The sequence below is a fragment of the Phytophthora cinnamomi genome (genome assembly GCF_018691715.1).
Source record: "Phytophthora cinnamomi strain GKB4 chromosome Unknown Contig125, whole genome shotgun sequence".
Taxonomy (NCBI): domain Eukaryota; phylum Oomycota; class Peronosporomycetes; order Peronosporales; family Peronosporaceae; genus Phytophthora; species Phytophthora cinnamomi.
This window is the reverse complement of record NW_027151058.1, coordinates 163,036-186,002: the sequence shown is the minus strand read 5'-3', so window position 1 is coordinate 186,002 and position 22,967 is coordinate 163,036. Positions and strand designations below refer to the sequence as shown.

Sequence of the window (22,967 nt, the reverse complement as noted above, 5' to 3'; positions counted from 1 at the left end):
TTCTATAATAGGATTACTATCACATCGAGGAAGATACGTCGATTACCAATCATGTCGACCATCGAAGAAAACTTCAACGTCAGAACTCGTTGCTGCTACAAAACCGAAGCTCACTTTCCAAAAGCTTCACGCCAAGCACACGAGCAACCCACCAACCCCACCACCTCCCCACCTCCCGCAGCACCATGTCCGCCACCAAGAAGACAGTCCTCATCACGGGCAGCACGCGCAGCATCGGCCTCGCACTGGCGCAGCACTACACGAAACAAGGCTGGAACGTCATCGGCACGACGCGGGCCAACAGCAACACCGACGAGGTGGGTGGCCAGTCCCGCATTGCACCCTCGTAGGCTTGCTTTCATGAACTAACATGGCGTCTCCATATCTCTTGTTTACCACTACCAGCTCATGGCGCTGCCACCCTTCAAGACCGTTCAACTGGATGCCAGCGACGAAGCCTCGGTGCTCGAGGTCGCCCGTCAACTGGAGGGCGTGCCCATCGACCTTCTCATCAACAACGCCGGCATCTGTATCGCCGACGACATGGAGTCGGCCACGAAGGACGCCTTCATGCGCCAGTTCGAGGTGAACGCCGTCGGGCCGTTCCTCGTGACGCGCGCACTGCTACCGAACCTGCAGCTGGCAGCTAAGAGCCACGGGTCCGCCACCGTGGCTCAGGTGTCGTCGCTCCTTGGCAGCCTCACCAGCAACACGAGCGAGCTGGAGCAGTTCTACAGCCATACGTACGCCTACTCACCATCCAAGGCCGCGCTCAACATGATCACGCGCTCGCTGTCGGTTGGGCTGCGCGACAGCAACATCATCTTCGTGACGCTGAACCCCGGGTATGTGGATACCGACATGAACGACCACCAGGGCTACCTCAAGCCCTCCGAGTCGGCCGAGTCCATGGCCAACATCGTGGCCAACCTGTCGATGAAAGACACGGGCAAATTCTACAACGCGGACAAACAGATCGGGGACTTCGAGATCCCGTGGTAAGCGAACCGTGACGATGTGACAGCAATAATGAATCGGCCGAGTAGTTTTTTTTTTGATACACTAGTGAAGTGAAGACGACTCCATCGATGCCTTTGTTGCTTGGTTACTGCAAAAGATAAGAAAACACCAGTCGGCAAGGAGCAGGCGCAGCCGAAGTGTAAGTGGACGCGATTCGTAGTTGGCATTAACGTGAAGTCACTTTGGCAATGGATAATCATCAACTTTGCTTCCTCTTCGGAAGAGGTCGCGATTTAAATGCACCAAACCACTCACACCAACTTGGAATCTGAGCTTTTATTCGGCATGGGTGCTTCGCCTCGCGGCACGACGGCGGAGAGCGCCGTTTGCCAACCACCATGCATTGAAGCAAGGCGGAGATCAAGAAGTGCGGTATGCACACGGTCAGCGCGTGACGATGAACTACTACTAGTGTTTTACTTGGGGTTTCTGACCGATCAGTCGATCTTGCTCACACGGTGCACGATCTGCACTCTAGCCAGTGCCTCGATGGCCGTCACCACGGTACCCACCCCCTCCCCCCCCCCACGTCGCTGTCTGGTGCTGGGAACTCGAGCTCCAGGACGGATAGTCTCCGAGCAATTCTACCTTCACTCTCCTGCGCATTGACGTGAACAGCTCGGCATGTCGCTATGTGCCACGAACACGTGCCCATTTGCCCATTTTGTGCTTCTATAATAGGATTACTATCACATCGAGGAAGATACGTCGATTACCAATCATGTCGACCATCGAAGAAAACTTCAACGTCAGAACTCGTTGCTGCTACAAAACCGAAGCTCACTTTCCAAAAAGCTTCACGCCAAGCACACGAGCAACCCACCAACCCCCACCACCTCCCCCACCTCCCGCAGCACCATGTCCGCCACCAAGAAGACAGTCCTCATCACGGGCAGCACGCGCAGCATCGGCCTCGCACTGGCGCAGCACTACACGAAACAAGGCTGGAACGTCATCGGCACGACGCGGGCCAACAGCAACACCGACGAGGTGGGTGGCCAGTCCCGCATTGCACCCTCGTAGGCTTGCTTTCATGAACTAACATGGCGTCTCCATATCTCTTGTTTACCACTACCAGCTCATGGCGCTGCCACCCTTCAAGACCGTTCAACTGGATGCCAGCGACGAAGCCTCGGTGCTCGAGGTCGCCCGTCAACTGGAGGGCGTGCCCATCGACCTTCTCATCAACAACGCCGGCATCTGTATCGCCGACGACATGGAGTCGGCCACGAAGGACGCCTTCATGCGCCAGTTCGAGGTGAACGCCGTCGGGCCGTTCCTCGTGACGCGCGCACTGCTACCGAACCTGCAGCTGGCAGCTAAGAGCCACGGGTCCGCCACCGTGGCTCAGGTGTCGTCGCTCCTTGGCAGCCTCACCAGCAACACGAGCGAGCTGGAGCAGTTCTACAGCCATACGTACGCCTACTCACCATCCAAGGCCGCGCTCAACATGGTCACGCGCTCGCTGTCGGTTGGGCTGCGCGACAGCAACATCATCTTCGTGACGCTGAACCCCGGGTATGTGGATACCGACATGAACGACCACCAGGGCTACCTCAAGCCCTCCGAGTCGGCCGAGTCCATGGCCAACATCGTGGCCAACCTGTCGATGAAAGACACGGGCAAATTCTACAACGCGGACAAACAGATCGGGGACTTCGAGATCCCGTGGTAAGCGAACCGTGACGATGTGACAGCAATAATGAATCGGCCGAGTAGTTTTTTTTTGATACACTAGTGAAGTGAAGACGACTCCACCGATGCCTTTGTTGCTTGGTTACTGCAAAGATAAGAAAACACCAGTCGGCAAGGAGCAGGCGCAGCCGAAGTGTAAGTGGACGCGATTCGTAGTTGGCATTAACGTGAAGTCACTTTGGCAATGGATAATCATCAACTTTGCTTCCTCTTCGGAAGAGGTCGCGATTTAAATGCACCAAACCACTCACACCAACTTGGAATCTGAGCTTTTATTCGGCATGGGTGCTTCGCCTCGCGGCACGACGGCGGAGAGCGCCGTTTGCCAACCACCATGCATTGAAGCAAGGCGGAGATCAAGAAGTGCGGTATGCACACGGTCAGCGCGTGACGATGAACTACTACTAGCGTTTTACTTGGGGTTTCTGACCGATCAGTCGATCTTGCTCACACGGTGCACGATCTGCACTCTAGCCAGTGCCTCGATGACCGTCACCACGGTACCCCCCTCCCCACGTCGCTGTCTGGTGCTGGGAACTCGAGCTCCAGGACGGATAGTCTCCGAGCAATTCTACCTTCACTCTCCTGCGCATTGACGTGAACAGCTCGGCATGTCGCTATGTGCCACGAACACGTGCCCATTTGCCCATTTTGTGCTTCTATAATAGGATTACTATCACATCGAGGAAGATACGTCGATTACCAATCATGTCGACCATCGAAGAAAACTTCAACGTCAGAACTCGTTGCTGCTACAAAACCGAAGCTCACTTTCCAAAAAGCTTCACGCCAAGCACACGAGCAACCCACCAACCCCACCACCTCCCCACCTCCCGCAGCACCATGTCCGCCACCAAGAAGACAGTCCTCATCACGGGCAGCACGCGCAGCATCGGCCTCGCACTGGCGCAGCACTACACGAAACAAGGCTGGAACGTCATCGGCACGACGCGGGCCAACAGCAACACCGACGAGGTGGGTGGCCAGTCCCGCATTGCACCCTCGTAGGCTTGCTTTCATGAACTAACATGGCGTCTCCATATCTCTTGTTTACCACTACCAGCTCATGGCGCTGCCACCCTTCAAGACCGTTCAACTGGATGCCAGCGACGAAGCCTCGGTGCTCGAGGTCGCCCGTCAACTGGAGGGCGTGCCCATCGACCTTCTCATCAACAACGCCGGCATCTGTATCGCCGACGACATGGAGTCGGCCACGAAGGACGCCTTCATGCGCCAGTTCGAGGTGAACGCCGTCGGGCCGTTCCTCGTGACGCGCGCACTGCTACCGAACCTGCAGCTGGCAGCTAAGAGCCACGGGTCCGCCACCGTGGCTCAGGTGTCGTCGCTCCTTGGCAGCCTCACCAGCAACACGAGCGAGCTGGAGCAGTTCTACAGCCATACGTACGCCTACTCACCATCCAAGGCCGCGCTCAACATGATCACGCGCTCGCTGTCGGTTGGGCTGCGCGACAGCAACATCATCTTCGTGACGCTGAACCCCGGGTATGTGGATACCGACATGAACGACCACCAGGGCTACCTCAAGCCCTCCGAGTCGGCCGAGTCCATGGCCAACATCGTGGCCAACCTGTCGATGAAAGACACGGGCAAATTCTACAACGCGGACAAACAGATCGGGGACTTCGAGATCCCGTGGTAAGCGAACCGTGACGATGTGACAGCAATAATGAATCGGCCGAGTAGTTTTTTTTGATACACTAGTGAAGTGAAGACGACTCCACCGATGCCTTTGTTGCTTGGTTACTGCAAAGATAAGAAAACACCAGTCGGCAAGGAGCAGGCGCAGCCGAAGTGTAAGTGGACGCGATTCGTAGTTGGCATTAACGTGAAGTCACTTTGGCAATGGATAATCATCAACTTTGCTTCCTCTTCGGAAGAGGTCGCGATTTAAATGCACCAAACCACTCACACCAACTTGGAATCTGAGCTTTTATTCGGCATGGGTGCTTCGCCTCGCGGCACGACGGCGGAGAGCGCCGTTTGCCAACCACCATGCATTGAAGCAAGGCGGAGATCAAGAAGTGCGGTATGCACACGGTCAGCGCGTGACGATGAACTACTACTAGCGTTTTACTTGGGGTTTCTGACCGATCAGTCGATCTTGCTCACACGGTGCACGATCTGCACTCTAGCCAGTGCCTCGATGACCGTCACCACGGTACCCCCCTCCCCCACGTCGCTGTCTGGTGCTGGGAACTCGAGCTCCAGGACGGATAGTCTCCGAGCAATTCTACCTTCACTCTCCTGCGCATTGACGTGAACAGCTCGGCATGTCGCTATGTGCCACGAACACGTGCCCATTTGCCCATTTTGTGCTTCTATAATAGGATTACTATCACATCGAGGAAGATACGTCGATTACCAATCATGTCGACCATCGAAGAAAACTTCAACGTCAGAACTCGTTGCTGCTACAAAACCGAAGCTCACTTTCCAAAAGCTTCACGCCAAGCACACGAGCAACCCACCAACCCCACCACCTCCACCACCTCCCGCAGCACCATGTCCGCCACCAAGAAGACAGTCCTCATCACGGGCAGCACGCGCAGCATCGGCCTCGCACTGGCGCAGCACTACACGAAACAAGGCTGGAACGTCATCGGCACGACGCGGGCCAACAGCAACACCGACGAGGTGGGTGGCCAGTCCCGCATTGCACCCTCGTAGGCTTGCTTTCATGAACTAACATGGCGTCTCCATATCTCTTGTTTACCACTACCAGCTCATGGCGCTGCCACCCTTCAAGACCGTTCAACTGGATGCCAGCGACGAAGCCTCGGTGCTCGAGGTCGCCCGTCAACTGGAGGGCGTGCCCATCGACCTTCTCATCAACAACGCCGGCATCTGTATCGCCGACGACATGGAGTCGGCCACGAAGGACGCCTTCATGCGCCAGTTCGAGGTGAACGCCGTCGGGCCGTTCCTCGTGACGCGCGCACTGCTACCGAACCTGCAGCTGGCAGCTAAGAGCCACGGGTCCGCCACCGTGGCTCAGGTGTCGTCGCTCCTTGGCAGCCTCACCAGCAACACGAGCGAGCTGGAGCAGTTCTACAGCCATACGTACGCCTACTCACCATCCAAGGCCGCGCTCAACATGATCACGCGCTCGCTGTCGGTTGGGCTGCGCGACAGCAACATCATCTTCGTGACGCTGAACCCCGGGTATGTGGATACCGACATGAACGACCACCAGGGCTACCTCAAGCCCTCCGAGTCGGCCGAGTCCATGGCCAACATCGTGGCCAACCTGTCGATGAAAGACACGGGCAAATTCTACAACGCGGACAAACAGATCGGGGACTTCGAGATCCCGTGGTAAGCGAACCGTGACGATGTGACAGCAATAATGAATCGGCCGAGTAGTTTTTTTTTTGATACACTAGTGAAGTGAAGACGACTCCACCGATGCCTTTGTTGCTTGGTTACTGCAAAAGATAAGAAAACACCAGTCGGCAAGGAGCAGGCGCAGCCGAAGTGTAAGTGGACGCGATTCGTAGTTGGCATTAACGTGAAGTCACTTTGGCAATGGATAATCATCAACTTTGCTTCCTCTTCGGAAGAGGTCGCGATTTAAATGCACCAAACCACTCACACCAACTTGGAATCTGAGCTTTTATTCGGCATGGGTGCTTCGCCTCGCGGCACGACGGCGGAGAGCGCCGTTTGCCAACCACCATGCATTGAAGCAAGGCGGAGATCAAGAAGTGCGGTATGCACACGGTCAGCGCGTGACGATGAACTACTACTAGCGTTTTACTTGGGGTTTCTGACCGATCAGTCGATCTTGCTCACACGGTGCACGATCTGCACTCTAGCCAGTGCCTCGATGACCGTCACCACGGTACCCCCCTCCCCCCCCACGTCGCTGTCTGGTGCTGGGAACTCGAGCTCCAGGACGGATAGTCTCCGAGCAATTCTACCTTCACTCTCCTGCGCATTGACGTGAACAGCTCGGCATGTCGCTATGTGCCACGAACACGTGCCCATTTGCCCATTTTGTGCTTCTATAATAGGATTACTATCACATCGAGGAAGATACGTCGATTACCAATCATGTCGACCATCGAAGAAAACTTCAACGTCAGAACTCGTTGCTGCTACAAAACCGAAGCTCACTTTCCAAAAAGCTTCACGCCAAGCACACGAGCAACCCACCAACCCCCACCACCTCCACCACCTCCCGCAGCACCATGTCCGCCACCAAGAAGACAGTCCTCATCACGGGCAGCACGCGCAGCATCGGCCTCGCACTGGCGCAGCACTACACGAAACAAGGCTGGAACGTCATCGGCACGACGCGGGCCAACAGCAACACCGACGAGGTGGGTGGCCAGTCCCGCATTGCACCCTCGTAGGCTTGCTTTCATGAACTAACATGGCGTCTCCATATCTCTTGTTTACCACTACCAGCTCATGGCGCTGCCACCCTTCAAGACCGTTCAACTGGATGCCAGCGACGAAGCCTCGGTGCTCGAGGTCGCCCGTCAACTGGAGGGCGTGCCCATCGACCTTCTCATCAACAACGCCGGCATCTGTATCGCCGACGACATGGAGTCGGCCACGAAGGACGCCTTCATGCGCCAGTTCGAGGTGAACGCCGTCGGGCCGTTCCTCGTGACGCGCGCACTGCTACCGAACCTGCAGCTGGCAGCTAAGAGCCACGGGTCCGCCACCGTGGCTCAGGTGTCGTCGCTCCTTGGCAGCCTCACCAGCAACACGAGCGAGCTGGAGCAGTTCTACAGCCATACGTACGCCTACTCACCATCCAAGGCCGCGCTCAACATGATCACGCGCTCGCTGTCGGTTGGGCTGCGCGACAGCAACATCATCTTCGTGACGCTGAACCCCGGGTATGTGGATACCGACATGAACGACCACCAGGGCTACCTCAAGCCCTCCGAGTCGGCCGAGTCCATGGCCAACATCGTGGCCAACCTGTCGATGAAAGACACGGGCAAATTCTACAACGCGGACAAGCAGATCGGGGACTTCGAGATCCCGTGGTAAGCGAACCGTGACGATGTGACAGCAATAATGAATCGGCCGAGTGGCCTTTAAATGCATTGATGAAATCGTGCTTAAACGATGCTTTCACTGCTCAGTTTACCTGGTTAATGCAATGATATTACTCAGCAGTAGCGGGAAGTGGTCGCGATTGAAGCTATAAAATAGGTCAGATCACCCACACCAACAAGGGTACGTATCTTTTATTCAGCATGGGTGCCTCGAAGTACGTTCAGTTGGTCGCGAAGTTGTTGACACTGCGCGAAGAGATCGTCTCGCTCTTTTCGAGTAGCTTTTTGTGCCTGTGAGGCTCGATCCAACTCGTTTTGAGCTTCCAGTGCCCGAGCTTCGCGTTGTCGTTGTTTCTCCGCGGCATCAGCGTCATCTTTGCTTTTGTTGGCTCCGCCTTCGTCTTCGTCTTCTACATCGAATGCATCCTCCTCGTACTCGGCGTCACGTTGCTCGGCAAGAAGGTCCTGCCAGTACTCAACTGTCTGGGTCTGCTGCTCGTGCTGGCGTAGCACCTGTAGGTAGAGCTTCTCGGCGGTGTCAAGCTTTTCCTGCAAAATTTGAATTTGCTCTTGCTGCCACAGCCCCGAAGAGGCCTCGCTAGGGGCGTCCGGTTTAGTCATCAGTCCTAAGCGACTGCTTTGTGAACGTAGGATGCTATGGCTCGAAGTCGAGGTGGTCAATTGGCTGTCCATGCGCGTCAAGAACCCCTCCATTTCCAGCAACCGGGTCTGCCACTGACTATTACCGACTTTGTCACCAAAGCCAACACCTTTGCTGCATTCACCACCACCACTACTCATGCTGGTCCTGGGTTTCTCCTCTGAAGTCGACCCGGCCAACAAAGCTTTATGCTGCTCCCGAACGTGGGCGAAAAGGCCTTGGTAGCAACGTACAATGAGTGCGTACAAGTGCGAGATGAATGGTGGCTCAGTCAGATCACTTGTTTGCGCTCGAGCCTGTGCCAAGGCGTGCAACATCACCACAGCTAGCTGTCCAGTCGACAGCTCGTGCAAAGCGGATAGTGACAAATACAACGTTCCTTTTCCACCTAGATCATTTTTTGACGACGAAAAACTTGCGTAATCTCCACCTCCACTATTGCCACGCCCAAAGCTTTCAACAATGGCCAGCGACATTGAAGGCCCCTCGTTAGTCCACACCGTTTGAAGTAGTAGCTCAGCAAATTCGCGCCGCGCTTGCATACGTTCATCCAGCTGATTCACCGACATTTGTGCAAGTTTTGACAGGTCCAACGACTTCGCGTCCAGCACTCCAAATGATGACGAAGCTAGTGACGCCTCATCAACCACGGGCCTCTTTTCGTAGCGACATCCGGTAGCCACGGCCTGAGCAACTGCAAGACGATAAGAAATCAAACTGGTGCCGTCTTCCTCCTTTGGGTTAGTCTGCTCCGGCTCATCAACCTTTTGCAGGATTTCTTCCTGCTCGTCACGCTTGAAAGCAGAAATCAGAGCTTCAATTTTGGTAAGACGCTCCTCTAGAACATCCTCCAGGTGTTTAGCAAGCTCCGCTGTAAAGACAGATTGTGGTGTTTCTGTGTCTTGCTGCTGGCTTTTCGGCTCAAGTAATGCCGGTTGTGGTGAGGAAGACGTAAGAAGTTCTTGCTTTTGTCGTAAGCCCGCTTTCTCCTGCACGAGCCGCTGGTTCATCACGGAGACAACGATCTGGGCCTTGCGACGGAATTCGTCTTCCACGAGAACTTTTTGTTGTGCCATCCGAGCTCGCACGCGCGATTGTTGCTGATGCCCGCGTCCTTCGAGCATCAACATTAGGCGCTGGAGTTGTGCAGTATGCTCGCGTTCCGCAGCGTCGCGCTGTTTGACTTTACCGGAAGGCAATGCCTGTAGTCGTGCCGCCAGCATTTGCGTCATGGCAAGGCGTTCTTCAGCTAATAGCGCTGCAAGGCGAGCCTCCACTTGTGCGAGATGGTCCTGCTCCTCCTTTGCTAAACGCTCCAGCTCCAACCGCTTTTCTTCTTCGAGCTCACGACGTCGTTCATCCGCTTCGAGCTCTAACCGAGATCGGAGCTCGGCCACGAGGTTTTCAGCTTCACGCTGCGCTGCACTCGTCGCAGGTTGTTGTGACTGCTGCTGTTGTACAGGCTGAGTCTGAGCAGCACCCGCAGGCACATTCGCAAGTGCCGCTGTATGCTGCGCATCGAAATGCGCCAGCAGATATGCAATCTCGCGCATCTGACGCTCTTTGAGGTCATGTTCGGCTTGTTGTTTGGCCTCCTCGCTCTCACGAGCTGCTTGTCGGTCGGCTTCTTGCAATCTCTCAGCGAACTCGGCGTCAATTTGAGCTAGCACACGCTCGGTCTCGGTCTCCGCTTCGGTTTGGTCGGCACCGCTATGACGACCTGAAATCTCCAGTAGAGCCTGAGCTTTCCGAGCTGCCTTCTCCTGCGTCACCACTTGCAGAGCCCGGCGAACGTTCTCAATACTCCTCGCTGCGATCTCAGCAAGTTGAACTGCCGATTCTCGTTCATGTCGAGCACCAACAACCAGCTCAACTGCTCCTAGCAGCGACAGCTTCAGAGGCACAAGGCCATACGTGAAGAGCTGCTGAACGGCGATCACATCTTGCTGCTGCTGTCGAGCAGCTCGAATCATAGCACCAGCCTTCTCCTCCGCTGGAGATAACACGACACTTGTTGCAGGTTGGTTAACTGCAGCCTCTTCGACAACAGGAGTAGCTGCTTGCTTGGCGACCTCCTCGAGTGCGGTCTCGCGTTCCTTCTCGGCCTTGGTCGCTTCGTCAGCCTCTAGCTGCTGCCTCGCGCGCAAACGTTGACGCTCTAGTTCCCGTTTCTCTTCGAGTTCACGCAGCTTCCGAGCCTTCTTAGCAGCGATTCGAGTCTCCAGTCGAGCCTTTTGAGCTGCACCATCGGCACTGTGCGTCTCGCGAAGCTCACGCAAGTTCGTGTCGAACTCGCGAGCCATCTTGTCAGCCGTCTCGATAGCCTGTTGTTGTAGTTGCAGAGCTAACACTTCCGCCCGCTTGACAGCCTGGTCTTCGGCTTCTCGGGCGAGACGTGCTTCCAGTTCCTCCTTCTCGCGCCTTTGTCGAGCGCGTTCCTCCTCCAGCTTCTGTGTCAGTCGTGCAGCAATTTCCCGGCGCTCCTTCTCCTCGGCCTCCGCTTCCTCTTTTGCTTGAGCTCTTGCCAACGCTTCAGCTTCCTCGCGTTCAGCAGCGAGTCGAACCTCTTCTTCAGCATCAGCACTTGTCTGTTGTGCCTTAGCAGCAGCCTCCTCCTCTTGACGCTGCTTCCGAGCACGTCGTTGAGCGATGCGCTGCTGAAGTTTTTCTTCTTGTCGCGCTTGCTCCTGGGCTAGCGAAGCGGTCAGCGCACGCAGCTCACGCTCGTGTTCTTCCTGAAGGCGATTCATCTCTTGCTGGGCTAGTTGCTGCTGGTGTTCTGCTCGCTCATGCTCTTGCTGCTGCTTGCGTTCTTGCAGCACGCGAAGGTCGTCTTCCTGCTTGCGTTGAATCGCTTCCCAAGCCTCTTGTTCTTGTGCTGCTAATGCCGCTGCCAGTGCGGCCTCTTCTTCTTCTTCCTGCTTGCGCTCGGCTTCTCCTACAGCCTTCGTGTCGACCTTAGCCGAAGCTTGGGCATCGGCCAATGCACGCTTCTCCTTCCGCCGCGCGATTCGCTCCTGCAGAGCTCGCTCTTGGCGCTCGCGTTCCGCCTGAAGCGATTCACGCAGCTTGGCGGACTCTGCGTCGTGGATCTCGCGACACGCTGCTAGCTGGGCTTCAATCTGCGTCTCGAGTCGAAGCCGCTCAGCTTCATCCGCCAAACTTTGAGCACTCGTCTCGTTCGCAGAGCTCTCTTGCTTGCCCTGCTCAGCTTGTCGCTGTTGGTTCTTGAGCTGTTGCTTGCGCTTTTTCTCGGCTAACCGGTCTGCAAGCTTACGCTTGGATTGAACTGCCTCCGCTGAATCAACTTGCTCAGCTTCACCACGGTGTCTGTCGAACTCGGCCACTACTCGAGCTGCTTCATCCTGAGCTTGACGAGCTGCTGCTGAGGCTTGAGCTGCCGCTGTAGCCGCATCCTGGAGCTCAGCAGCGGCCTGACGTAGCGCCGCTTCTTGCCGTTCTCGTTCTTGAGCCAGCGCTGCTGCCTGCTCTTGCATAATTTCCTCCTGCAACGCTGCCATCGATACTTCGTCTTCAGCACCAGCCTCGTCGTCTTGATGCCTGTCACCTCCTTTGGCTTGACGAGCTGCCTTCTTCTTCGCCAATTTATCACGTAGCAGCGCCTCGCGCTTTTGCTGGTCCGCTAACAGTGCTTCTTGCAGAGCGCGTCGCTCACGCGCGTGCTCTTCTTCCAGTCGCTTGAGCTCATGCTCTGCTGCAGCTTGCAGGTCGAAAGCAGCTTTTCTCTGGGCTTCGGCGTCTTGCTCGAGCTTACGCGTGATGTCGGCCATCTCCTGCTGCTGTCGATCTACTAGCTGCTGCCGTGCAGCGCGTTCTTGTTCCTCCAGCTCATGTTGAGCCGATTGAACTTCCTGAGCCATAGCCGCATCCTCTGCGTTGTCGTCTTCGTCGTTGCCATTACCACCGTCAGCGTTACGCCGTTGTTGCTTGGCCGCTAACCTTTGCTTCAGCGTCAGTTCCTGTCGAGCACGCTCAGCTCGAAGTGCTTCCTCCAGCCTGGCAGACTCCTGCTCGTGTGCCAACTTACACGCCGCGAGCTGTCGCTCAATATCTGCAGCACCGCGTTCGCTTGCTTCACGCACAGATTTTGCAAGAAGTTCTTGTTCACGCGCAGCTTCCGCTTCTAGCTCAGTTGCTTTCACTGCTCGGTCCCGTTCAATGGCCAGCAGTTCCTCTTGCTCCTCCAGAAGCAGAGCCTGCTCCGTCTCCGCTGGCAAAACCCCATCATTTGATGAAGCACTCGCTGCAGCTCGTCGTTTGTGCTGCAATCGAGCCGCCAGCGCAGCTTTGCGAGCTGCTGTCTCCGCTTCGAGCTGCTCTCGTCGGGACTTAACACCGCGTGCATGGGCCGCCTGCACACTTGCGATTTTTCGATCCACCGAGCCGTCATCCCCAGGCTCTTTAGGTGTCGATTCAATCGGCTGGGCCGCCTTGGCCACATCCACAGCCTCGACAATGCTTCGTGGTCCCCGTTGCTCCCTGTCCTGCCGTCGCTTTAGCGTTCGGTCCGCCAAACGTCTTGCCATTTCGTCTCGACCGATTGTACGCTCGGCCGCCGCACCCTGCCGCCTCGTAGCTAGAGCTGCTTCGTATTCTGCTCTCACACGCTCAGCTTCGAGCCGAGCAGCATCAAGAAGCCCCAAAGAAGCCTCCTCTGCGGCTCTGCTCGCCGACAACAGGCACACTTGCGCCAACAGTTCTGTTTCCTTCTCGCGTCGAGCTTCTTGAGCTTCTGCCTCCATGCTGGCCAAGTTCGCTTCGAAAGCGGTCTCCAAAGCCTCCATCGTTTGTCGCTCTTCCTCCTTCGCTACTTGATCCGACACGTTTATGCCTTGAGCTCGCTGCTGCTCGCGCTTTCGACGCAGCTTGTCACGCAGCGCGAGTTGTTGGCGCTTCTTCTCGGCCTCGAGGTTTTCACGCAGCTCAGCTAAGTGCCTGTCGTGTTCATCGGCTAGACGCTCCAGCTCCTCACGAGCTCTCCGTTCTGCTAGCTCAGCATCATCCAGACGTTTCTCTAAGGCAGCTTCTAGCGGAATCAAAAGTGCTTCAACCTCCTTCCGCTCTTGTTCATGTAGTGCTGTCCAAGCTTGAGCCTCTTGAGCAGAAAGTTGTTCATCCAGCTCTCGCTTCAATCGCTCCTCCTCAGCCTCCTCCGATCCTTTCTCCAGCATCGGCAGGGTTCCTTCCGTTCTAGCAGCTTGGCGCTGACGGAGACGGTCTTGAAGAAGTTGTTCCTGTTTGCGGCGCTCCATCTCCAGCGTCCCACGCAGCTTGCGTTGCGCTTCATCATGTTGCTTTCTAGTCGCCTCCAGCAGTGCATCCAGATCATCACTACTTGACGCTAGGCCTCCAGCTAAAGTGTCTGCAGTTTTCTCTTTAGCGTGTTGAATTGCCAACGCAAGAGCTCGGGCGGCTGATGCAGCAGATGCATCGATAGCCAAGTTCTCCCGTTCCTCTTCGCGATTCAGAGCGGCTTCAGCACGCTCTCTTTCACTAAGTGGCAGCGATGTATTACTCCGCAGCGCCTGCCGCTTGCGTTGCAGTATCTCTGCTAGTTGCGCTTTGCGTAGTCGAGTCTCATCTTCCAGTCGCGTCTTCATGGCTCCCCAGTCACGGTCGTGCTCCTCATGCAGTCTCTGCAGTTCACTGTTCAAATTGTCTACGACGGTCGACTGCGTATTTGCTGACAATACTCCAGCTGCCAGCGGTGAGGCATCTTCTTGTCTTGATAAACTCTGCGGGCTTGTCGGTGCTGCGGATGGAGATGACTTTAGTTTCCTGGCACGCTTCGAAGCTAGTCGCTGCTCGAGTCTGCGACGACGGTCTTGAGCCTGCAGCCCTTCTACATCCATATCCCCTAGACAAGCGTAGAATCCGCATGTGACTCGGTCAGCTTCGGCACAATGCGCTGCTGCCAAAGCCTCACGAGCTGCCTGTGCAGCTTCCGCTTCTGCGCGGAGTCGTCGGGTATCAGCTTGCAATGTTGATTCCTTTGCACGCATCTTGTCATCCAGCTCCTGTAGAGCCTTTGAAATCTGTTCGCTAGTTACGTCTTCCAGCCGCAAGCGTTCGCGCTCATGCTCGCGGTCAATTTCTGCCATGGCTTGCTGCACCACCTTGTTCGACAAATCGTTGGGGTGATCTCGCTTCAACTCCGCTAGGCGTTCAGCTCGACGCTTTGCCATGCGTTCAAGCAGTTTGTCTTGTTGCCTTCGCTGTTCGATGCCTAGCGATTCACGGAGCGCACGGTTTCCTTCTTCATGGTCCCGGTAGATACTGCTTAGCTTGTCTTCACTTACAGCAAGTTTTGCGTTCGCATCCTCGCAGCGCAGTTTAGCCTTCTTGTCAGCCTCAGCGAACGCAGCGCCTACTTCATCACAAAGCCTTTCATGCAATGCGCTTAGTTGTTGCGTCTCGTTCTCAGAAATTGCACGGAGCTCTGTTGCCTCCTCTTCGCGGAAAGCATTATCAAGAGCTTGGAGAGTACCAGGGTCTGAGCCTTTGCCAACACTTTCAAGCTCCTGAAGTTTTCCTCGGCGCTTCTGTTTCAACCTCTGATGCAGAGCTTCTTGTTGAGCTTGACGCTGAACGCGCAGAGCATCACGCAGCGCCGCTGTCTCGTTCTCAAAGCTCAAGTGGCAGACTGCTAGTAGATTCTCAATGTCAGCAGTGCTTTGTGCTCCCGCCGACTGCACAGCGGTAGCAAGCTGCTCAAGATCAGCGTCTACCTCCGCCTCCATTGCAAATTTGCGTTCAATCGCTTCAGCCTTTAGCTGATGCAGAAGTTTTTCTTCGTTCTCGTCACTAGCGATATGAGTTTGCTGTGGCACTTCACGGTCGGAGCCAAGCTGACGCTTTGCATCGCGCTTGCGGCGCAGTCGGGTTTCCAGTTCGGCCTTACGCCGAGCTTCATCGTCTTGCAACTCTTGATGTCGTTGCTGCCAGGCGCGAAGATGACTCGCACTCAACGTCTTAATTTGTTGCTCCACTTCCGCTGCCATGGTATCGGCCACGCCATTTTCTTTGGTGACGCTAGTGTTGTTCTCTACCGCCGGTGGGACCGCTAGCGCGGCCAACCGAGAGACAACGCTCCGCTTTCGCACGACCATCTCCGAGGCCTCTTTCACCGATGCTTTGCGAGGCTGTCGAGCCTTCCACAGCCTCATCAAAGTAGACAATTCCTCATCGTTGCTATCACCACTGGTTAAGTATTCGCCGCGAGCTTGGGCAACAGCTTCTTTCGTCGCAGTAGCGGCTGCCTCGGCGACACAGGCGTCTTGAAGTTGCTGCAATAGTCGGTCTTCATGCTCGTGCTGCTTGGTTCGCTCTTCGTCAAACGCAAGCTGTGCCTGAGTCTCAAGTTGGTCCTCTAGCCGCTGTCTCTCCAGTGATTCCTGCCTCGCAATGACATCGTTCATCTCTTCCACCTCTTTTGCAGAGGAACCAGACGGGAGCTGCTTTTGCTGCTGCTCGCGCCTTTGAGCCATCCTTTGCTGCAGTCGCTGTTCCTGGCGATGCTTTTCCGCATCTAGGGCATGACGAAGTGCCGACAAAGCGTTGCTGCTTTCGTCTCGAAGCCGCTCGATTTCGCGTTCTGTCGCTTCTCGAAGCCCAGCAGCGGCCTTTTCGCGCTTGGACGCCTCGTCCTCCAAAGCGTCCAGTACGTTCACCACCGTCTCTGTTAGTCTCTTCGCTGCCTTTTCATCTCCTGGATTGAGATTGCTCAGTACTAATTCATATTCCTGCCTGGACTGACGAAGTTGTCCGTCTACCTCTTTGCCAGTCTTGTGCAGGGTCGAGGTCAACACCTTTGCGAGCGCCTTACCGGCTTGTCTTTCACTTTCGTCGAGCGCCGCCAATGAAGCCGCAAGACCTTTATCGATTTCGGTCACCACTGCTTTCTCTTCATCAGTAAGTCGTTCGGGTAGAGAACTTGTCGATTGGGCCGTTGCAACTTGGTCGACCTCTTCACCCTTGCTCTTCTCACGTCGTCTGCGGTCAATTTTCTCTGCTAACCGTGCTTTGCGCATAGCTGCATCAGCCTCAAGTTCGCGCCGACGCTGAGAACAGGCTAAAACATAATTGGCGTGAAGTCCATCAAACGCTTCCTGCGTTCGCTGCTCAATCTGCGCCGGAATTCGGCTGGCAAGGGTTTCCAGAAGTTCTCCCGTTAATTCAAGTCGGCTCCGTGGTGACTGTACTGGAGACCTCATTGTTGAAAATTCCGAGGCAGGTTGATTGTTTGGTTCCAGGCCATCCAGATATGCAATCTGAGCGTCTGCCACGGCCACAGCAACAACGGCTTGGGATTTCTGTGCCTCCGCATCTTGCTGCAGTGTAAAGTGTTGTTCTCGTAGCGCCTCGATAGCTTTCTCAGTAAAATCAGCAAGTTGGTCCTCCAGCTCCTCTTCTGGAGAAGTTCCATCACCATCATCGTAGTTAATCTCCCAGTCTGTTTCATTGCTGCTCGCACCTTCTGCAGATCCTCGATGATGACGCTTAGCCGACAATTTCTCTCGCATTTTGGCTTCGAGGCGCAGTCGCTCGTTTTCAATTTCTCCCCTCAAAGCCATAAATTCGCGATCATATTCGTTCTGCAACTTCTGAAGCTCAGCTTCGGTCTTCGCAATAGTGTCTTCACCTTCCGCTTTATTTGCTTGCGCTGTTTGCCTAGCAGCAATCGCGAGCTCCATGACAGCGTCTGGAGACAGTACAACCGAGCCCTTTTCCTTTGAGCTGCTACTCACAGTATTACGAGCTTGGCACTCCTCCACTTCTTGACGGAGATGATTTACCGCCCGATTGACTGCTTCGTGTTGGAGCGCATCCATGTCATCCTGCTTCTTCACGACCTCTTCTAGCACTGCTTCCTTCCGCTCCACAGTTTCAAGCATCACCTCTTGTGTTTCCTGCCCCGACAACGGGATTTCCTCGATTTCATTAGGAACACTAGACTCGTTCTGGGTCTTCCGCTTACGTCGGAGTCGTTCACTTAGCTGCTCTTTCCGAAGCGCGTCCTCCATTGCAAGGATGCGTACGCGGTCATTCCACGCTTGGGAGTACACGTCGTTAAGTTGCGCAATAATGTCAGCGTTGTCATCGCCTGGAATTGGAGGGTGAGCGATTTCATCTTCCTCTGCAGTGTCTTCGGTTTCCATTAGCCCTGGGGGAAGACTTTCGTCCCCGACGATACTTGTGTCAAAGTCTGCTATCAGATCCATATCCTCCGGAGGTTCGGTGAAGTCACCGCCAGCCTCGTCACCAGCACTCCCGAACTCCATCTCAAGACTTGACAGTTCTTGGAGGTACTCTTGCTCGATCGCCAACTCCTCCTCTCGGAACTGAGACTCCAGCGACTGCTCTTCCACGTCATGCTGGGCTTTCAAAACATCGGCGTCTTCTTGCTCCCGACGCTGCACTTGAGCCTTCTGAGCCTCACGCAACACCTCCGTCGCTGCCTGCCTCGTCGCCAGCTCAGCCTGCGTGCGGGTGGCTTCCACACTCACCGAGGACTGAATTTTGCGTAGGTCTGCTGCGAAATCATCAAGCAGACGCTCCTTTTCCACTGCCGAGAGCTGAGGAAAATTCACATCAAGAGCGGATGCGTAGTCGTCAGCGCTTTGTTTCGCATCACTCTCAATTTTGCGTTTTGCCTCTGGTAATGCGTGAGCATCTACGAACTTGGTCGGGGTGTCGCCAAAAGCAGCAATGCCTGATTGATCCGGCTGGCCTATCGAAGGCACACCAGAAGTCCGAAGCAGAGTTGTCAGTCCAACAAGTAGCTCCTTGATCTGGAAAAGTGTATCGTCACGAAGCTTGGTAGCAGCGTCGTCCTCTGCTGACGGAGTGGAAGGCTTTGGAGCGTTAAGCCGCGATTCTTCGGCCTCTTTCGCAAGAGCGGTAGCAACACGGTCCTTTTGATCGTGATCGGCAATTTTCCACTGCTCTTTCGCGCTACCCACAGCTCTACTGAGCGCGTCTTCGGCATTTTGTGCCCCTAGCTGCAATTTCAGAGCACGCGGCGCCTCCTTCCCAAGTTTTTCATTGACCTTCTTAGCGCCTGCTGCGACTTCCTTCAGCAATTTGCTCAGACGACTTTGCATCTGAGCCTGCACATTCCGTTCCTTAACCGGGTTTTGCTCTTCGCGAACAGCGTCCAGCTCGTGACGAAAGTTGGCTTCTAAGTCATCAAGTGTAGCGATCACTTGAGGAAGAGCAGCCCCAAACTTCTGCAGCGTTGGCAACGGACCAAAAAGCGCCTCGTCCTCCTTGTTTTGGGCCTTCTCAACTTCGTGGTGCAGCTCCAACAACTTTTGAACTGCAATATCTGAGTCAGCCGGGTCTGGCGTTGAGGCGGGCCCTGCAGCACTGCATTGAGGAGTAAAGTATCGCTGCGAAGCCTCCAGTACGAAATTCCCTACTTCCCGCCGACCCTTCTCCGCCTCCGCGAGGTGGATAAGCGATGACGATGTTTGGGTCATCGGGTCAGAGCCGAGTAACCTTTTCAAGTCGTCAAGAACCATGCGTGTGCGCTCCAGACAGGTCTCTTCGCTCGTGCTGGTGCGCTCCGGTACGGCCTCATCAATAGGCGACGACATTTCCTGCACCATCGCCCCAGTGAGTTCGGCTAGCTGAGTACTCCAGCCTTCAATCTCCCGAAGACCCGCGCTCACACTGCCTAACATGTCACCCTTCTTCTGCTCAAACCGTTGCCGCTCTTGTAAATCACGTTCCAGGTTCTCCAGCAGGAATTTTTCCTTACCAGCCACACTTCGCGATCTCGGACGTCCACTGATCGTGCTCAACGGTAGCTCTTCAGGAACTTCATTCGTGCCAGCAGATGATGGTAACTCGTGGTTTTCTTTCGTTGCATTTAGAGATGGTCCAGACATCAGGTCGGAAGCCACCAGTGCGTTCACGAACAGCCTCTTCAGCTCGATGGCTTCTGCTTGCAGGTGCTGTATCAATTGCTTCACGTCACCCTTTTGGTCCTCAAAGCTTTTCGTCACGGCCTCGTGATGGAATTGAAGTCTGTCGACGAGTTCTCGCAGATCCAGGTCTTCCTCATCCCAGCGCCCTAAATCAGCATGGTATTCCATCGAATTTCCCTGCGTTGCTTCCTGACCACCAAGGTGGAGCTGTTTCATCCCAGTTGTCGTTGGTTCGGTCGCTAAAAGACTACCGTCGCCTACAGAAACATCACCAGTATTCACAGCAACAGTTCCTTTCGAGTGCATCGCCGAAAGGCTTACTTGCTTGCTCTTGGCTCTGTATCCGCTGATGCTCTTCACAGCGGTGTTGGTCCAGCTCTTAGCTCGGAAGTAGTAGAGCCCTGCAATGACAGCCATTACCACACCAAAAAGCCCGCCCAGCAGCCCCACAATAAGTGCCCAGTCAGGTGCCAAGATGAGATCGTTCGTTCGGCGCTTAGCACTGACGGTGATGAGGTTCTTCTCGTTGAGCGGGACGATCGCGGCTTCCGTGGGGCAGCTCGTCCCGGATTTCATTACGACGACAATTGTTTGAGCTGCACCGTTCAGCGAGTTCCCGAAAACGTAAGTGCCAGGCTCGGTAAACGAAAACGCGAAAGCTGACACGGTGCTAGCGTTTGCGTTCACCTTGGTAGCAAGGGCTCGAAAGGCTCCGTAGTCAAAGCTCGGATTGGTGTTGAGCATGGAATCCTTCATGTATATCGGATAGGAACGCGGCACCGACAGGTCAAACAGCAGACCATCTCCCACGGACAAGCACACCATTGGATTCGCGATCGAAGAAGAGGCTGATGCAGCGGTCAATCGTCGTCTCCGGGAAGCTGCGCCGGAAATCGATGACGGGAGATCATAGGACCCCGAGAAACCGGTCGATGCCACAGCGATCGAGTGAAGCTGACAGTCACTTCCTGCTGTACACGACACCTTCGACACAAGGGTGCTAGAGCTGCTATCATCCGATATGGGAGAAACTTCACCGGTAGTTGGATCATACAGCTGCAGCTCACCCGTGCTGCTGTTGACCTGGAGCTGTATTGCATCATCGCGGCACTTCTTGTTGCAAATAGTGTCGAGGTCTGGTTGTTCGTCGCACTGACAGACACCCAGACTCGCGACGTATGTACCAGTACCATTGTTACAGCTAGCGTCACAGGCCTTACCACTTGCAGACACGCAGGATCCACTGTCGGAACGCACTTGGCTGCTGCTGCAGCGGTCGTATACAATAGGCTGGCAATCCACGTCTCCATCTTCGTCACTGCGGAGGATCATATCTTGGTCGTAAAACTCGTATCCAGGCTCGCAGATGCAGTATCCGTCGGTCATTTGAAAGGCTCGATGGCTGCCAACGCATGTGCATTCGGTGGCTCCGGTCCCTGCGTACGCACTCGTTGAACACGGCAAGCAGCTTGGCTGGCCCACTGCATTTTGGTACGAGTTCTCTGGACAGAGAAGGCATGCGGACGCGTTCGGGGCCTTGTAGTTCGGCTGATACGATCCACTGGGGCACGCGATTTCGGATGAGCTACCTGCCGGGCAATAGTATCCTGGCGGACACGGATAGCCCCTGTCAAACTCTCGGCTCTCTGGATGACTGGAATCGGTAGCACCAAGACACACATAACCTTCGAGGCATTCATCACAACGGGTGCGATTGGTATCGATACCAAACGTCCCAGGAGGGCAAGCTTCACATGATGAGTACAACGAAGTGTACGCTCCGTCGAGTGGGGTTGTGCGACCGAGATACCCTAGTGGGCAGGGGATTGGTGCTGCCGTCCCGCTAGGACAGTAGTGGCCAATTGTACAGAATGAAGGCGCATCAACAACCGGTAAGCAGAAGTACCCATCGGGACATATTACAGGTGTCGTCGTGTTATACGGGCAGTAGCTTCCTCCAGGACACAGTAATGGTGAACCTGCACCCTCAGGACAATATGTGGTGGCGTTGCACGCTTTAGGCAGTGTAGAGCCTACCTCGCAGTAGGATCCCCCGATGCACAACGCGCAATCCTCGGAGCTTTTTCCACTGCTAACAGCTCGAAACGTACCAGCAGGGCAGGCTTGTGGCTCACTCGAGCCTCGAACACAATAGTTTCCGGCTGGACAATCGTAGTCGGCGAGATCGATAATTCCAGTTCGGTTGCAAAGTTTTCCTGCATCACACGGCAGGCAGTCCTCCAAATTCGCTTTGCCTTCGACACCGTTAACCGTGCCGGCAGGGCATGGTACTTCGCCAACACCGTAAGGACAATACGATCCAGCAGGACACAGGACAGTTTTGGTGCCGTCGTTGCAGCTCTTGCCAGCAGGGCATGGGTCGCAGTCGCCTAGTGAAATACCAAGAGTTACAAGTCGTGACGAATTCTTGGGGCACGGAATGGGATCCAAAACTCCTTCCGGACAGTAGTAGCCGATCGGGCAGGGTCCTCCAAAATCCATTCTCCACGCGATATCATTGTCGGAGGTGGCCACCGCTCCATCCATAATCGCTGTCACTGGATTCGGGTGATCGTTTCTTAGCTTGCAGTAATACCCAGCCGAGCACGAAGCGGTGATAGTTCCCCCAACGCAGAAATTGCCTGCAGTGCACGGTGCACACTCGCTGGCAGTCGTCAGCCCCACAGCATGTCCGTATGTGCCATTCGGACACAGCACGGGATTCTCAATCCCCTCTGGACAATAGTAGCGAAGAGGACATGGTGCTGGATCCGTAGCGTTGGTGTCACAGTACCCGCCAGCGGGACATTTGACGCAGGTGCTTTGCTTTTCAACGCTGTTGTAAGTTCCCTTCGGGCAGCGGATCTGGTTGAACGATCCTACCGGGCAGTAGTAACCGGGATCGCATATTCGACCTGTAGTCCCATCGATTGGGTCGGACAGCCACGCTCCACCGAGGCAAACGTGACCACCATCACACAATCCTCCCGTCACTCCATCAGTTGGTTGAGCCGTAGTGGCGTTTCCGATGCAATAATGGCCTGGTCCGCAGTCGCCCGATGGCGTGTTCGTTGGTGGCAACCCCGAACAAAACTTGCCAGGCGGGCAACGTCCACATTCCATGGAGCTAGCGAGCGCTGGTTGATCTCCGAAAGAACCAGCTAGACATGGGTATTTCTTCGGTGACGGTGTTTGAAGAGGGCAGTAGTAGCCTTGAGGACACTCCACAGGCGCGATACTCCCGACCACGCAGTAGTATCGTTCAGGGCACAGTTTACATTGAGCAAGACCTTCCTCATCGGCAAAAGTGCCAGCGGGGCATGGCAGTGGCTCGAAAGACCCCTCTGGACACTCGGAGCCTTTAGGACATAGCTGCGTGGCCGTGCTTTCTCCGCCAGTGCAAATGTAACCAGCCGGGCACTTTTCGAACGGAACTACAATCCCAGAACTGTTGCAGACGAAACCAGGAGAGCACTGGAGGCAGTAACTTGCGTCCACGTTTTGAGTCGTCTCTGAATATGTGCCCGGCGGACACGGAATCGGGTTGCTTGTGCCCTGTGGGCAGTAGTGGCCACTGGTACACACGTCGCCGATGATACCAAG

The 22,967-nt window shown here is 55.3% G+C and overlaps 6 protein-coding genes across 6 annotated transcripts; 5 read left to right on the top strand and 1 right to left on the bottom strand.

The window, feature by feature from the left end:
* Positions 1-185: 185 nt before the first annotated feature.
* IUM83_18062 (uncharacterized protein) lies at positions 186-1,002 on the top strand (the record flags this gene model as incomplete). The annotated part of the gene is made up of 2 exons (XM_067943041.1): positions 186-317; positions 406-1,002. 2 exons carry the CDS (start codon positions 186-188, stop codon positions 1,000-1,002), a joined length of 729 nt encoding a protein of 242 aa, XP_067780748.1.
* An 876-nt stretch (positions 1,003-1,878) lies between these two features.
* On the top strand, positions 1,879-2,695 carry IUM83_18061 (uncharacterized protein; the record flags this gene model as incomplete). Its single annotated transcript, XM_067943040.1, has 2 exons — positions 1,879-2,010; positions 2,099-2,695. 2 exons carry the CDS (start codon positions 1,879-1,881, stop codon positions 2,693-2,695), a joined length of 729 nt encoding a protein of 242 aa, XP_067780751.1.
* Positions 2,696-3,558: 863 nt separating this feature from the next.
* On the top strand, positions 3,559-4,375 carry IUM83_18060 (uncharacterized protein; the record flags this gene model as incomplete). The annotated part of the gene is made up of 2 exons (XM_067943039.1): positions 3,559-3,690; positions 3,779-4,375. 2 exons carry the CDS (start codon positions 3,559-3,561, stop codon positions 4,373-4,375), a joined length of 729 nt encoding a protein of 242 aa, XP_067780752.1.
* Positions 4,376-5,238: 863 nt separating this feature from the next.
* IUM83_18059 (uncharacterized protein) lies at positions 5,239-6,055 on the top strand (the record flags this gene model as incomplete). The annotated part of the gene is made up of 2 exons (XM_067943038.1): positions 5,239-5,370; positions 5,459-6,055. The coding sequence occupies 2 exons, from the start codon at positions 5,239-5,241 to the stop codon at positions 6,053-6,055; spliced, it is 729 nt and encodes a 242-aa protein (XP_067780794.1).
* An 871-nt stretch (positions 6,056-6,926) lies between these two features.
* IUM83_18058 (uncharacterized protein) lies at positions 6,927-7,743 on the top strand (the record flags this gene model as incomplete). The annotated part of the gene is made up of 2 exons (XM_067943037.1): positions 6,927-7,058; positions 7,147-7,743. The coding sequence occupies 2 exons, from the start codon at positions 6,927-6,929 to the stop codon at positions 7,741-7,743; spliced, it is 729 nt and encodes a 242-aa protein (XP_067780793.1).
* Positions 7,744-7,943: 200 nt separating this feature from the next.
* IUM83_18057 (Insulin-like growth factor binding protein, N-terminal) lies at positions 7,944-20,189 on the bottom strand (the record flags this gene model as incomplete). Its single annotated transcript, XM_067943036.1, has 2 exons — positions 7,944-8,349; positions 9,049-20,189. 2 exons carry the CDS (start codon positions 20,187-20,189, stop codon positions 7,944-7,946), a joined length of 11,547 nt encoding a protein of 3,848 aa, XP_067780788.1.
* Between the last annotated feature and the right edge of the window lie 2,778 nt (positions 20,190-22,967).